The 16,111-nt window shown below is 45.2% G+C and overlaps 2 protein-coding genes across 2 annotated transcripts in view; one reads left to right on the forward strand and one right to left on the reverse strand.

Annotated features, from left to right (window-relative positions):
* Positions 1–1,098, forward strand: part of LOC108528509 (beta-1,3-galactosyl-O-glycosyl-glycoprotein beta-1,6-N-acetylglucosaminyltransferase 7) — a 19,202-nt gene extending 18,104 nt beyond the window's left edge. Inside the window, 1 exon segment of the mRNA XM_017870347.1 lies at positions 443–1,098. Coding sequence (XP_017725836.1) covers positions 443–669 — 227 coding nt within the window. The 3' untranslated portion in view covers positions 670–1,098.
* Positions 1–16,111, reverse strand: part of RTF2 (replication termination factor 2) — a 52,552-nt gene that overhangs the window by 22,994 nt on the left and 13,447 nt on the right. Inside the window, exon 5 of the mRNA XM_017870345.1 lies at positions 13,721–13,799. Within this exon, the coding sequence (XP_017725834.1) occupies positions 13,721–13,799 (79 nt within the window). The remainder of the gene's footprint in view (positions 1–13,720; positions 13,800–16,111) is intronic.

The following is a 16,111-nucleotide window of genomic DNA, read 5'->3' on the forward strand; positions in this document are numbered from 1 at the left end:
AAAAAAAAAAAAAATAATAATAATAATAATAAAATAAAAAAATAAAATCCATACCTTTCTTATGAACTACTTACAACCAATGAAAAGACTTAGAAGTTCATGGAACTCAGAATCTATCGGAATTGAGATTTTACCAGGTACATGAGTGCTAGCTCATCTCCCTTGTGCCCATGGTGAGCTAAAATTCCATGGTATTCACCCAAAGCAGTAACTAACAAAGATGTCAGAAATCACTAAAAGAATGAAAGCGTCCCTTTCCACCGTAAGTTCAAAATTCAACATAAAAGCCCCTATCAAGGCACTCATGGAAATGCTGTTTGATGTGAACTCTGGTGAAGCCGAGGCTCACCAGTGACACTGGACAGAGTAGGCGCCACTTTCTGCGTTGAATAAAACGGGTGAGGAAACAAAGGCAGCTAGGTTCTTGTGTTTCTTTCTGCAGGCCGCTACGTCCGAGACATCTGTGTATACGGACCAGGAGACCTGCCATGGCTCATTCAGTCGTCTTCTCTGTTTGCCAACAAATTCGAACCCTCGACAGACCCGCTTGTAGTTACCTGCTTAGAGCGGCGGCACAGACTTCAAGTGCTGAGGCAGGCAGAAGTTCCCATAGAGCCACACTGGCATTTTCAACAGCAGAGTCATTTCAATATGAGACTGAACCGCTAGGGGAGTGTTTGCTTTCTTACTGAGTGGCATCATTCTGCTTCCTCGACTTGAAACAAGAGAACATCGAACCAAAGAAAGTGGGAAGGTGATTCCTTGATTCAAATTATTCCTAAAGTGAATTCAGAAACATGCTATTGGCAATACTTTACTATTGATTACAGGCCACTTTATAAAAGCGATAAGCTTTGGGAAAGAAATCACAAGACCAAAAAAACTCAAGCTACCACTGGTGACATATAGCAATGCACTTAGAAGACCAACTGCTTCAGTAAAAAGCTGCTGAAAACCCAAATTCTCCAAACACCTGGATCCAGGCTCAAGCTGAAATAAGAACGACATAGCCCGTTTTGAAGACTCAGATATTACTGTGTATGAGATACTAAGAAAGAACAAACTCCCAGTGAAAATGGAAATATGCTTACCTGAAACAGTCCTCACTGGCTGCGAGCCATGTAACTCTGTCCTGGCGGTCCTAGAAAAATACTGACCAGCGTATTTCTTTGGGTAAAACGGAACTCATCTGGAGTAGAAAACACACCTTGTTAAAAAGGGTGCCCCAAGTGTCTGCGGTCTTGACGTGTCATCTCCTAGCACCTTCTGTGATGGTGGACATTCCACAGCTGAGCTGTCCAACGTTCACCACAGCCACAGGGGCTCCTGAGCATTGCAGACATGGCTACAGCGACTACAAAAGTGAATCTTTTTTTTTTTGAGATGGAGTCTCACTCTGTCGCCCAGGCTGGAGTGCAGTGGCACGATCTCTGCTCACTGCAAGCTCCGCCTCTGGGGTTCACACCATTCTCCTGCCTCAGCCTCCCGAGTAGCTGGAACTACAGGTGCCTGCCTCCAGGCCCGGCTAATTTTTTTTGTATTTGTAGTAGAGACGGGGTTTCACCATGTTAGCCAAGATGGTCTCAATCTCCTGACCTGTTGATCCACCCACCTTGGCCTCCCACAGTGCTGGGATTACAGGCGTGAGCCACCACGCCCGGCCCGTGAATCTTTACTTTTATTTAATTTTTAAAAATTAAGTTACATTTATTTATTTATTTTTAAGACAGAGTTTTGCTCTTGTTGCCCAGGCTGGAGTGCAATGGCACAATCTAGGCTCACTGCAACCTCCGCCTCCCGGATTCAAGCGATTCTCCTGCCTCAGCCTCCTGAATAGCTGGAATTACAGGCATGTGCCACCACGCCCGGCTAATGTTTTGTATTTTTAGTAGAGATGGGGTTTCTCCATGTTGGTCAGGCTGATTTCGAACTCTCGACCTCAGGGGATCTGCCCGCCTTGGCCTCCCAAAGTGCTGGGTTTACAGGTGTGAGCCACTGCGCCTGGCCTTAAGTTCCCTATAAATGGGCATGTGTGGCTAATGGTGCCATGTTGAACAGCACAGATCTGAGACGTGAATGGCCGCGATTATCTCTATTCACAGATCTGGGTCTCCTCCCTTAGAAAGTCCACAACTTTGATGCTGCTGCTGCTGTTGTGGAGAACTTTATATATATCCTCTTTCTCTAAAATAGTTCATACGGCATCATATGAAACAAGTGTGTGACTATTAAATAGCACAACATACAAGAGATTTAAAAAAGGGAACACAGGAACCAGAGGAGAGGAAATTTAAGAAAGGTAATTCCAATGCAAAGTGGAAGCACCTCAGTAAATGGAAGCTTCCCATGCATAGAAATGAAGTCTAGTCACTGTGTGAAGTAGCCCTGGGAAAACATCATAGCTGGACAGAAGGAAAAGGGATTTGGAAGGCAGCTCCCACACATCAAACATCAAGGAACCACAGAGAATTAACACCTTTGTTTAAACAAACCGTTCTTCCCCTTGGATATCTAATCCAAGGAAAGCACATATGGAAACTATTAAGACTTTCAAAAAGAACACAAGAGCCCCATGACAGCACACCACCGCCTTCCTACACATTTTTACAGGCAAACAGTGCCTCCAAAGGTGATAGCTGGCTACATGCTAACGGGCTGTTCATTCAGAAAGCTCAGATTAGCCACGATTATGTCCCTGGTAATTTATAACTCAATAGCAACTGAATGTAAACCCCATTAAAGGAACAATAAAAAAGCTTACATATTTCAAGTTAAATACTTAAAATACCAGCCTGCTTTCACTTCATTCCAATGTCAACCCATGGCACACCCAGTCACATACTGTGAAGGGGCCCCGTAAGAGCACCCACCCACCAGCACTGTTGGGAGGACATGGGTACTCCTGGGTGGGGAAGCGCTCAGAGGAATGTCTGACACTTTTAATGGATGAGAAAATTGAGGCACAGGGGGATGATGGGATGTTCCTGGGACCACACAGCTGGGAAGGTGGGACTGGTATTTGGACCAGGCAGCTACACTCTGCAGTGTGACTGCTGAGTCCCAGGAAGCTACACCACCTTACCTTACACAAAGAAGCACAAATTGAAACAAGTACCTGCCCCCAACAGGCTTAAATGCTATAATGAAGACGTGTCCTGAACAAATCATTTCGGTAAGGCCAGGCGTGGTGGCTCACGCCTGTAATCCCAGCACTTTAGGAGGCTAAGGCGGGCAGATCACAAGGTCAGGAGTTTGAGACCAGCCTGGCCAATATGGTGAAACCATCTCTACTAAACATACAAAAAAAAAAAAAAATTAGCCTGACGAGGTGGTGGGCGCCTGTAGTCCCAGCTACTCGGGCAGCTGAGGCAGGAGAATCGCTTGAACCCGGGAGGCGGAGGTTATGGTGAGCCGAGATGATGCCACTGCACCCCAGCCTGTGCAACAGAGCAAGACTCTGTCTCAAAAAAAAAAAAAAAAAAAAATCATTTCAGTAACAGTGGGATAAAGCAGAATAATAAAAGTACACAAAATGCACGGTGGAATGCAGCAGCCTGAGACTGGGCTTCAGTGGAGAGTGGGGACAGCAATGGAAAACAAGGCCAAGAGTCAGAGAGGTGGGGAGGCCAAGAGTCAGGGAGGCCGAGAGGCAGGGAGGCTGAGAGGCAGGGAGGCTGACAGACAGGCAGCTGCGACAGGCCAGGGCGGCCAAGGGAAAGCAGCAGCCTCCGTGAGCATGAAAACAAGAAGCCTAGGCTCACTCTCTCCTGATCAGACCCTCAGTGTGTTCAAGGGTAGAGTAAAAGAACAAAATTAACATGTGAAAGTTTAAGGCTGCCTATTTTGTGTCTTATGTGATTCCTTGAGGCTAAATATTCACAGAGACTAGAAAGATGGCAGAAGGCTAAGATAATCTGAAGAAGGCCAAAGCCTGAAAACCAGAATCAGCTGCACTGACCACTTCTGATGACACTCCTTTTCCCTAACTTAACTTTTTCTCCTTCTGCTCCACCTCCTCCATGAAAAGCAGGTAGACAGTGTGAGCATGTATTTTTGGACTTCTGACTTTAAAACATTTACACATCCCATTTGCCTATCTACAAAGCCTAAACAAATGAAGCCACAGAGGTAGCAAGTCCAATGCTACTGATCACAACTTCAATACTCTACATTGGCAGTGTTTTTTTTTTTTTTTTTTTGAGACGGAGTCTTGCTCTGTTGCCCAGGTTGGAGTGCAGTGGTAAGATCTAGGCTCACTGCAACCTCCACCTCCTGGGTTCACAAGTGATTCTCCTGCCTCAGCCTCCCAAGCAGCTGGGACTACAGGTGCACACCACCATGCCCAGCTAATTTTTGTATTTTTTTTTTTTTCTGAGATGGAGTTTCGCTCTTGTTGCCCAGGCTGGAGTACAATGGCGCAATCTTGGCTCATCACAACCTCCGCCTCCCAAGTTCAAGCAATTCTCCTGCCTTGGCCTCCTAAGTAGCTAGGATTATAGGCATGCGCCACCACGCCCGGCTAATTTTGTATTTTTAGTAGAGACGGGGTTTCTCCATGTTGGTCAGGCTGGTCTCTAACTCCCGACCTCAGGTGATCCACCCGCCTCAGCCTCCCAAAGTGCTGGGATTACAAGTGTGAGCCACTGTGCCCAGTCCTACATTGGCACTTTTCAAATTTTACTGTGCATACAAATTATCCAAGGATCTTGTTAGAATGCAGATTCTATTTCAACTGGTCTGGGGTAGGGCCTGAGAGTCAGTCTTTCTTTTTTCTTTTCTTCTCTCTCTGTGTTAACTTTTTATTTTATTTTTTTTTTTTGAGACAGGGTCTCACTCTGTGTCACCCACGCTGGAATGCAGTGGCACCATCACAGCTCACTGCAGCCTTGAACTCCTGGGTTTAAGCCACCCACTTGTCCTAGCCTCTCAAGGACTATAGGTGTGTGCCACCACGGCTATTTTAAAATTTGTTGTAGAAACAGGGTCTCCCTATGTTGCCCAGGCTGGTCTTGAACTCCTGGCCTCAAGTGATCCTCCCGCCTCAGATTCCAAAAAGCTGGGATTACAGGTGTCAGCCACTGTGCCTGGCCTAGAGTGGGCATTTCTTAAAAAATAAACAAAAAAAATCTCTCAGGTGATGACAATATTGCAGGTCTGTGGGTCATGCTTTGAGTAACACGCTCATCACTTATTTGGCAGTCTGTAATTACTCCAGTGTATTTCTTCGTATTACAAGAAGTGCACAGCATAGTAGGGAATACAATTAATTGTTTTGGTTAGCGATTTGTTTATAGTAAACATAAAAACACCTAGCAACATTATCTCTTTGGACCCTGTTTACTGAAATCAATGTGCGTACCATGTGTTTTAGAACATGGCACCAAAGCCATTTCCAACCCTCAAGTCTCTTCCAGTGAACTGAAAAGCCAACTGTTGATGAAACTGCAGACCGAAAAGTGGAGAAAATGCATACCCAAAATACCACTGGGGTTCCTGACATTCTTACAACACTGGCTTCTCTGAATTTTAGACATTATCTAAAAAGTGAAAATACTTGTTTTAGACTTTAACACTGACTCCCTTCATTCATGTTTGGTGATGCACTACAGTTCCTGAAACTGTACCATCACTTTTCTTTTTGGCAGAGTTTGGCAGGAATGGTTAGTGCTTGCCTCTTCTTACTGGGCATCCAGCTAGACTACATTTCCCAAGCTACCTTGCAGGTGTGGCCATGTGACTGAGTTCTGGTGAGGAAAAGCCAAGCGCATCCCTTCCAGGCCTGGTCCATAACAACCTCCTAAAAGAGATGTTCTCTTCTCTTTCTGACCAAAACAAGAGGTCAGAGCTACAAGACAGCAGCAGCCTGAATCTTTACCTTTGGAAGAAGGCTGTCCACTGGATTAGCCCCTGGAACTTTGGGGTTGTTTGTTATAGCAGTTAGCCAACCCTGAAAACACAAGTTAAGATTTTCCTTATTGGAAAATCTGAAATCTGAAATGCTTCCAAATCTGAAACATTCTGAGTGCTAACTTGGTGTCACAAATGGGAAATTCCATACCTGATCTCATGTGATGGGTCACAGTCAAAACTTTCATTAATGTACAAAATTATTAAATATATTGTATAAAATTACCTTCTATATGCATACGGTGTATATGAAATTTAAATAAATTCAGTGTTTAGACTTGGGTCCCATCCCCAAGATACCTCATTATGTTTATATAAATATTCCAAATCCAAATAAATCTGAAATTCAAAACACTTCTGGTCCCAAGCATTTCAGACAAGGAACATTCAACCTGTACTTAGTATTATTAAACTTCAGAAATTTGAAATTAGAAATTGGAGTTTGATTCTTGATAAAAGTATATGATTCACCATTTATTTCCTCATTTTATAATGTTATTGTTTAGAATTTTGGGTCTAAATAAAAAGCATCTGAACATTTACTATAATTCCTTTGTTTTAGATATTAGAATCTGAGGGTTAAAGAGGTGAAGTGATACTCCCAAAGCCAGAGCTGGTGTGTGAGCCCAAACTGTTGTACTGGTTGTGCTACGGTTTGGATGTGTCCACTAAAGTTGATGTGTTGGAAACCTGATCCCTAATCTGTGGTGTTGGGAGGCAAGGCATCATGGGAGGAGCTGGGGTCATGGGGACACTGCCTGCACGAATGGATGGATGTGGGAGTGGGGTCCTTATTAAAGGACAAGGCAGGCTCCCTCTTATTCTCGTTCTTTCTCTCCCTTCTTCCCTCCTTCTCCATGTGATGCATTCATCATGTTACAGCCCAGCAGAAAGGCTCACACCAGACGCTGTTGCCTTGATCTTGGACTTGTCAGACTTTGGAGCTGTGAAGAAATAAACTTCTGTTCTTTATAAATTACCCATTCTTGGGTATTCTGTTACAGCAGCACAGACCAGACTAAGGTTGCACGCATAAATGAATGATTCCTACTCTAATGTGCCACTGACTGTCCCATGCTCTCTACTTCTTTTTTTTTTTTTTTTTGAGAGAGCCTTGCCATTATCCAGGCTGAAGTGCAGAGGCATGATCTCAGTTCACGGCAACTTGCACCTTCCGGGTTCAAACGATTCTCCTGCCTCAGTCTCTTAAGTAGCTGGGACTACAGGTGTGCACCACCAAACCCAGCTAATTTTTGTATTTTTAGTAGAGATGGAGTTTCATCATGTTGGCCAGGTTAGTCTCAAACTCCTGACCTCAAGTGAGCCACCCACCTCAGCCTCCTGAAGTGTTGAGATTACAGGCATGAGCCACCGCGCCAGGCACCACGCTCTCTGATTACAGGCGTGAGCCACCGCGCCGGGCCCCACGCTCTCTGATTTTATTACAGGCGTGAGCCACAGCGCGACCCCGCGCTCTCTGATTTTATTACAGGCGTGAGCCACCGCGCCGGGCCCCGCGCGCTCTGATTTTATTACAGGCGTGAGCCACCGCGCCGGGCCCCATGCTCTCTGATTTTATTACAGGTGTGAGCCACCGCACGACCCTGCGCTCTCTGATTTCATTTTCTAAATTGTGTATTATGGGTTGAATTACGTCCCCCTGCAAAAATCCGTATGTTGAAGTCCAAGCCCTAGTACCTCAAAATGTGACCTTATTGGGAAACACAGTCACTGCAGATGTAATGAGTTAAGATGAGGTCATTAAGTTGGGCTCTAATCCAGTATTGGGACTGGTGTCCTAATCAGGGAAAATTTGGACACAAAGACGGACATGATAGAGGGAAGATGATGTGAACAGGGCGAACGCCGGCTATAAGCCAACAAGAGGCCTGGACCAGATCCTTCCCTCAGAAGAAGCTAACCCTGATGACACCTTGATTTTGGACGTTAGTCTCCAGAACCATAAGACAATGAATTTCTGGTAATCATCCAGCTTGGCTACTTGATTACAGCAGCCCCAGCAAACTAGCAGAGTATTCAACACAGCTCTGCAAAGGCAACTTTGATGTACAGCATACAAGTAAAAAGCATTCATTATCTCGTTCATTCTCTGTTGGCAACAGATTTATTTTTAAGACAATTTCCTGAGGTATTCCTGAATTTCAACCAGTATCCTGTCGTAACTGCAGAAGGTCGCAACAGCCAAGATGGCCTCCATGAGGAGCCAGGAGGAGCCTATGCTCCTGTTGATCACCTGGTCTCTACCGTCCCTTGTGCAATCCTGACACGGCCCGGTTCCTCTTTCCTCCTGCCTCCTTCCCTTCCCTTGAAGTGCAAGGTACAGACTGTTGAAAGCTTACTAGCTTCAGTAACATTTCCCAAGCATCAACAATGTAATGTCAGAGTTCCCTCGTAACGCTCTGTTTCCACGGAACGGAATCAGCTTCTCTGAAGCTCGGCAGACCGCGTGATTTTACTGCGCACACGTCATCACAGTTATTAGCATGGATGTTTTAGGCCAACCAACGCAAAGGACAACTGTGCACCCATCTAAGAGATGGGTATTATTATGGGCGTAAGAAAAAAACGGGATTGCTTTAGATCAGTAGGTCCCCCAAGTCTGGTTACCCGTTACAATGATTCTGAGAACTCTTAAGAACCAGAACTTCTCCTCCTTCTGGTATTCGAAGGTTTCCCCAGTCCAGTCCAACACACACCTTGGCCTCTCTCCCTGCTCCCGTACCCCATCCCACAGTCCTGACAGGACCAGGCCTCGATCACACCTGCCGTTCATCTCAGCATGGCTGCCCGGCTGCTTCCGCCCCATGAATACTGCTGCTGCCCCTCTTCCCCCCACTAACCAATCACAGTCCCAGCAGGATTTACAACAGTGTTTTGCAAACTTCAGGCATTCCCCTGCTAACTGTTTTTTTTTTTATTTAAATCTACCCACTGTTTGTAGTTAATTTTAACCATTAACTTTATTATTATTATTATTATTTTGAGATGGAGTCTCACTCTGTCGCCCAGGCTGGAGTGCAGTGGCACGATCTTGGCTCACTGTAACCTCCGCCTCTCAGGTTCAAGCAATTCTCCTGCCTCAGCCTCCCAAGCACCCAGGATTACAGGCGTGTGCCACCACACCCAGCTAATTTTTGTATTTTTAGGAGAGACAGGGTTTTGCTATGTTGGCCAGGCTGGTCTTGCACTCCTGACCTCAGGTGATCCACCCGCCTTGGCCTCCCAAAGTGTTGGGATTACAGGTGTGAGCCACCATGCCCAACCTAACGGTTAACTTTATATTCCTAGGATAAATATATAAAAACAGTACTCTTTGCCATAAATATAAAGTTACCATAAAAATGCAGAGAATACTGAACAGTTTTGTTAGATCCTGCCTGCCAAAGCTCTGAGCTTAAAGTCTACTTTCTTAGGCAGTCAAGAGAGTGTCACAAACATGAGGATCAAAGGGAGAATTTCTCCTCAAAGCAAGCAGAAGGTCTAAAGGATAGCAAAATGGGTGTCACTGTCCTGCCAGACAACGCCNACGACCCTGCGCTCTCTGATTTCATTTTCTAAATTGTGTATTATGGGTTGAATTACGTCCCCTGCAAAATCCGTATGTTGAAGTCCAAGCCCTAGTACCTCAAAATGTGACCTTATTGGGAAACACAGTCACTGCAGATGTAATGAGTTAAGATGAGGTCATTAAGTTGGGCTCTAATCCAGTATTGGGACTGGTGTCCTAATCAGGGAAAATTTGGACACAAAGACGGACATGATAGAGGGAAGATGATGTGAACAGGGCGAACGCCGGCTATAAGCCAACAAGAGGCCTGGACCAGATCCTTCCCTCAGAAGAAGCTAACCCTGATGACACCTTGATTTTGGACGTTAGTCTCCAGAACCATAAGACAATGAATTTCTGGTAATCATCCAGCTTGGCTACTTGATTACAGCAGCCCCAGCAAACTAGCAGAGTATTCAACACAGCTCTGCAAAGGCAACTTTGATGTACAGCATACAAGTAAAAGCATTCATTATCTCGTTCATTCTCTGTTGGCAACAGATTTATTTTAAGACAATTTCCTGAGGTATTCCTGAATTTCAACCAGTATCCTGTCGTAACTGCAGAAGGTCGCAACAGCCAAGATGGCCTCCATGAGGAGCCAGGAGGAGCCTATGCTCCTGTTGATCACCTGGTCTCTACCGTCCCTTGTGCAATCCTGACACGGCCCGGTTCCTCTTTCCTCCTGCCTCCTTCCCTTCCCTTGAAGTGCAAGGTACAGACTGTTGAAAGCTTACTAGCTTCAGTAACATTTCCCAAGCATCAACAATGTAATGTCAGAGTTCCCTCGTAACGCTCTGTTTCCACGGAACGGAATCAGCTTCTCTGAAGCTCGGCAGACCGCGTGATTTTACTGCGCACACGTCATCACAGTTATTAGCATGGATGTTTTAGGCCAACCAACGCAAAGGACAACTGTGCACCCATCTAAGAGATGGGTATTATTATGGGCGTAAGAAAAAAACGGGATTGCTTTAGATCAGTAGGTCCCCAAGTCTGGTTACCCGTTACAATGATTCTGAGAACTCTTAAGAACCAGAACTTCTCCTCCTTCTGGTATTCGAAGGTTTCCCCAGTCCAGTCCAACACACACCTTGGCCTCTCTCCCTGCTCCCGTACCCCATCCCACAGTCCTGACAGGACCAGGCCTCGATCACACCTGCCGTTCATCTCAGCATGGCTGCCCGGCTGCTTCCGCCCCATGAATACTGCTGCTGCCCCTCTTCCCCCCACTAACCAATCACAGTCCCAGCAGGATTTACAACAGTGTTTTGCAAACTTCAGGCATTCCCCTGCTAACTGTTTTTTTTTTTATTTAAATCTACCCACTGTTTGTAGTTAATTTTAACCATTAACTTTATTATTATTATTATTATTTTGAGATGGAGTCTCACTCTGTCGCCCAGGCTGGAGTGCAGTGGCACGATCTTGGCTCACTGTAACCTCCGCCTCTCAGGTTCAAGCAATTCTCCTGCCTCAGCCTCCCAAGCACCCAGGATTACAGGCGTGTGCCACCACACCCAGCTAATTTTGTATTTTAGGAGAGACAGGGTTTTGCTATGTTGGCCAGGCTGGTCTTGCACTCCTGACCTCAGGTGATCCACCCGCCTTGGCCTCCCAAAGTGTTGGGATTACAGGTGTGAGCCACCATGCCCAACCTAACGGTTAACTTTATATTCCTAGGATAAATATATAAAACAGTACTCTTTGCCATAAATATAAAGTTACCATAAAATGCAGAGAATACTGAACAGTTTTGTTAGATCCTGCCTGCCAAAGCTCTGAGCTTAAAGTCTACTTTCTTAGGCAGTCAAGAGAGTGTCACAAACATGAGGATCAAAGGGAGAATTTCTCCTCAAAGCAAGCAGAAGGTCTAAAGGATAGCAAAATGGGTGTCACTGTCCTGCCAGACAACGCCTTACAGAGACACCCTGTGCCTGGCTGTGCACCTCCCCAGGGCAGCACCGCTACCACCAGCAATCTCTCCATCCCTGGGAGTGCAACCAATAACCATGCTCTTCCTTTGAGGCCCAGAACAAATGCCCCTCCCTTTATAAAGCCATTTCTCACCAGCAGACTAAAGAAGGTTCTCTGGCCCCTTAATGCCAGTATCTTTACCATCTATTTGGTACCTGGCCTCAAAAAGCAAAGTAGAGCATGATGTTTCCTATAACTTATGATTCCTGCAGGACCGCAATCTCCCTAAGCGCAGGAACCGTGTCATCCACATCTTACTTTCCCTTGGAATCTATGCCATCATCTTAATATGGGAGACATAATAAATACTTCTGGCTGAATATCAACCGATTCCCAAATGTCTTCTTTGAATTTCTTTTCTTTTTTTTTTTTTTTTTTTTTTTGAGACGGAGTCTAGCTCTGTCGCCCAGGCTGGAGTGCAGTGGCCGCATCTCAGCTCACTNTTTTTTTTTTTTTTTTTTTTTTTTTTTGAGACGGAGTCTAGCTCTGTCGCCCAGGCTGGAGTGCAGTGGCGCAATCTCGGCTCACTCGGCAAGCTCCACCTCCCGGGTTTACGCCATTCTCCTGCCTCAGCCTCCTGAGTAGCTGGGACTACAGGCGCCCGCCTCCTCGCCCGGCTAGTTTTTTTTTTTGTATTTTTTAGTAGAGACGGGGTTTCACCGTGTAGACCAGGATGGTCTCAATCTCCTGACCTCGTGATCCACCCATCTTGGCCTCCCAAAGTGCTGGGATTACAGGCTTGAGCCACCGCGCCCGGCCTGAATTTCTTTTCTTAAAAGAAAGCTTAATAAGACAGACTCCTCATTCTAAGAAGCCTTTATTCACAGTCACCCCAAAGTGGACACAACTCACCGCCCGCACTGACCTCTTCCCCACTCACCTCTGCCTGCCTCTGGGCCTAGACAACGGGAGCCACCCAGTGTCCTCCTCCACAGCTAGGATTTTTACAATAAAACTAATGCACATCCCATCTGGCTTAAAGCTGCCTTCTGGCTTCCTGCTGCTCTTAGAATAAAATCCGTAAGCCCCAATGTGGCCCCCAGGCCCTGCATGAGACAACTCCTGCCTAACTCTTCAATCTCATCTATTCCCCTCGCTGGCCCTCCATTCTCACACTTTCTGTTCCCTGAACTCGCAAAGTCCTCTGTTACTTCTGAGCTTTTGCACATGCTGTTCCTGCTGCCTAAGAGGCTGCTACTCAAGCTGTGCGCAGCTGGCTCCCTTGTGCCCTGTGGGTCTCAGCTCAAACCTCCAGAGATGCCTCTGCCAACCACCACTATGCCAGCCTCTCTCCCTCCAACACATGGCCTCATGTCTTTCCTTCCTAGCATCGGTCACAATCGAGTCTGCCTTGCTCATCTAGCTGAGTGTCTCTCTCTCCAATCAGGAAGTGGGACGCAGGAGGGCAAGGGCCTTCATGGATCTTCTTCAGCATGCTATCCCACAGATCAGTGCCTAGAAGAGGCGCTGGCCCCTAACCGTCACTCAGTGAAGCTGCTGGCTTTCACCACAGGGAGCAATAACACAGTGGGGAGGGGAATGAAATACAAACAGGGTTGATACAGGCAAAACACAGTCAGAAGCTGCTGGCATCCATGACATTGAACGAAGCAGCACGCTTTCGATGGGTCAACAGCACACCCAAGATACACACACACTCTGGCTTCAGCTGCAGCAGCGCCATTAAAGCAAAGCATCAGTATTTCCTCCACGTGAGCTGAGGCTAGCTCTCATGTCTAGTTACTTGCCAACCGCGCGAGTATTTACTGAGGGCATGCTACATGCCCTGGAGAGAATAAGCCCTGCGGATAAAGAAATGAACAAGCCTCGTTTCCTACCCTCGAAAACTAAGTCCGGTGGGGAAACAGACACACACATATGCAACTACATGACGATGGGAGGAGTGAGATAACCAGGTGCTTGGGGAATGGAAGGAGGTTTAGCACCAGGGAGTCACAGAACAAGTAAGAACTATAGAACTGAGGCTCACGGGGAGCAGGCCCTCCAGGAGAGCAGGTCCACTAGAGGAAACTGAGGCAGCAGCACGTTCAGGAAACAGCCCTCCTGTGGTCTGACCCGGACTGGCAGGCAGTGGCCAGGTGATAAGAGGTCACTGGGGTCTGTACTTCCAGCAACCAAGAGCCATGGAAGCAGAAAAGCAACTTATGAGAGCTGATTTCAGAAAGAACAAGTGGAGGGAAAGAACCCTAAACCATCTGATTTCCTCAGCTACGGAGAAGGAACAAATGGTACATGTCAGGAACTCACCGTGTGGCAAACTTCCGCTTTTATCTCTTTCAAGGCTCTCTCAGAAAACACACAGCCGCAGCACCGAAGGAAGCAGAACCTGGAGAAATAACCCAGTGGGGAAATGACTGTATTAATCACATGATCAACTCACATTTATTCGGTTGATACAAAGGCCACGACCCACAAAGATTAAAATAGTTACCTTTCACTCCATTAAAAAAAATCAGTATGTTCTCATAGAAAAGGGCCAGAAAAAAAAGAAAAATCAGTTATATCCAAAATAAAAAAAACATCAAAACTGAAACCACAACCATAAAAAGTCAAAAGAACAGGAACTCAGGGAGGAAATATTTTCAATAAATATAAGATTCAGAGCTTATTTTGTGAATATTCAAAAAGGTCTTAGACAGCAACAGTCAACATCATAATAGAAAAATGGCCAAAGAGGACTAACATGCAGTTCACACAAAAAATATATAAAGACCAAAGGATTCTTAACCTCAAATGTTCAAAGAAATGCCTTTTAAAACCCTGACATATCAATTTTTTATCTATCGGGCAGTAATTCAAGATTACTGGCTGGGCACAGTGGCTCACACTTGTAAATTCCAGCACTTTGGGAGGCCAAACGTGGGAGCATCACGGGAGGCCAGGAGTCTGAGATGAGCCTGGGCAACATACTGAGAATCTATCTTTAAAAAAAACTTTTTAAAAACTTAGCCAAGTGTGGTGGTGGGCTCCTGCAGTCCCAGCTACTAGGGAGGCTGAGGTGGGAGGATGGCCTGAGCTATGATAGTGCCACTGCACTCCAGCCTAGGTAACAGGGACAGATTCTGTCTCTTTAAAAAAAAAAAAAGAAAAAAAGAAAAGAGACTGAAAGTATCCAGTGGGAAACTGAGGACACAGGCACATTTGTTGTCAGGTGGATACAACACAGTACAATACTTCATGAAGCCAATTTGGCAGTACCAAATAAAGTGTGACTTTTAAGAATTTCTCCTACAGAAACATGCCCACAAGTGTGCAAACATACAAATGTGTGTTTAGGAAGTTGTGTAGTATAGCAAGGTAAAAAGGAAAGGAAGGAAGTCACCTCCATGTTCCTCAGTAGGGAAATGGTCAAATAAATTATAAACACCCAAACAGCTATTAAAAAGAAGGTAAATCTGTACTCAAGGTCACGAAAATATGTCCAAGGTAGACAGGGTAGAAGGAAAAAAAGATGTTATTAAAAACATATAATGTGACCCCATGATGGTTTGGGAAGAATACATGTTGATTTCTACGTCTATATGCAGAGGCGTGGAGAAGCGTGGATATGGGTGTGTGGTGGGGGGAGGGGGGCATTAAACATCAAACAACAAATAATGCCACCACCATGGCTGGAGAGCAGCATAAAGCACTTCCACATTTCACTTTAGGCATTCCTTGAAAAATGCCACAGGACAAATTTTCTCTAATTTCCCAGGGATTATAGCAGATGCAGATCGGCCTAACCAAAATCCAGTTCATAACACTGCACTAAATTCACTGAATGTTGTTTAGAATTTTTAAAATCCTATTTTATAGATACTTACAGAATATTAATTAGGAAGCTATTTTCTTTTACAAAGGCCCAATGTTTTTATTACAGTAACAGTTTATTTCTACTTTTCTATATATTTAAATCTTCATTATACAAACTTTACTAAATACAGCTGGTCCTCTCTACCCACGCGTACCGCACCTGTGAATTCAACGAACCCGGATCAAAAATCTTTGGGAGGAAAACTGAATGCATTTGTACTGAATGTGCACAGACCTTTTTCTTACCATTATTCCTCGAACAATACAGTATAACAATGATTTACACAGCATTTACATTGTATTAGGTATTATAAGTAATGTAGTGTTGATTTAAAGTATACAGGAGGATGTGTGTAGGTTATATGCAAATACTGTACCATTTTATATCAGAGACCTGAGCATCCATGGATTTTGGTATCCACAGGGGATCTGCGAACCAGCCTCCCACATATAGCAAGGGATGACCATATACAAACTAAGCCAATCATCAATTTTAAGTGTGGAGGCTCTTATCAATAACAGATGGACAAAGTCAAAATAAGCAAAGCTCAATTCACTGGGTAAGAGAAAAAGGAGAAGAGACTGACCAGCAAACCAAAGGAGAAACAACAGAGGAAGCCACAATCAGAGCAACAGGCTGCAGGGGACTCCTACTCGAGACCCCACTGTGGAGCTGGTTTCTGCTAAGTTCCTCTTCCGGGGTGAGCTACAGTTTTCTTAAAAACAAGTGGGAAGCCAAACACGAAAGGTTACATATTGTATGATCCTATGCATACGAAATATCCAGAAGAGGTAAATCCACTGAGACAGAAACAGACTGGAAATGAGGAGTACCTATGTAGT

Source organism: Rhinopithecus bieti, unplaced genomic scaffold, assembly GCF_001698545.2.
Source record: "Rhinopithecus bieti isolate Rb0 unplaced genomic scaffold, ASM169854v2 scaffold_5179, whole genome shotgun sequence".
In the NCBI taxonomy this organism is placed as follows: domain Eukaryota; kingdom Metazoa; phylum Chordata; class Mammalia; order Primates; family Cercopithecidae; genus Rhinopithecus; species Rhinopithecus bieti.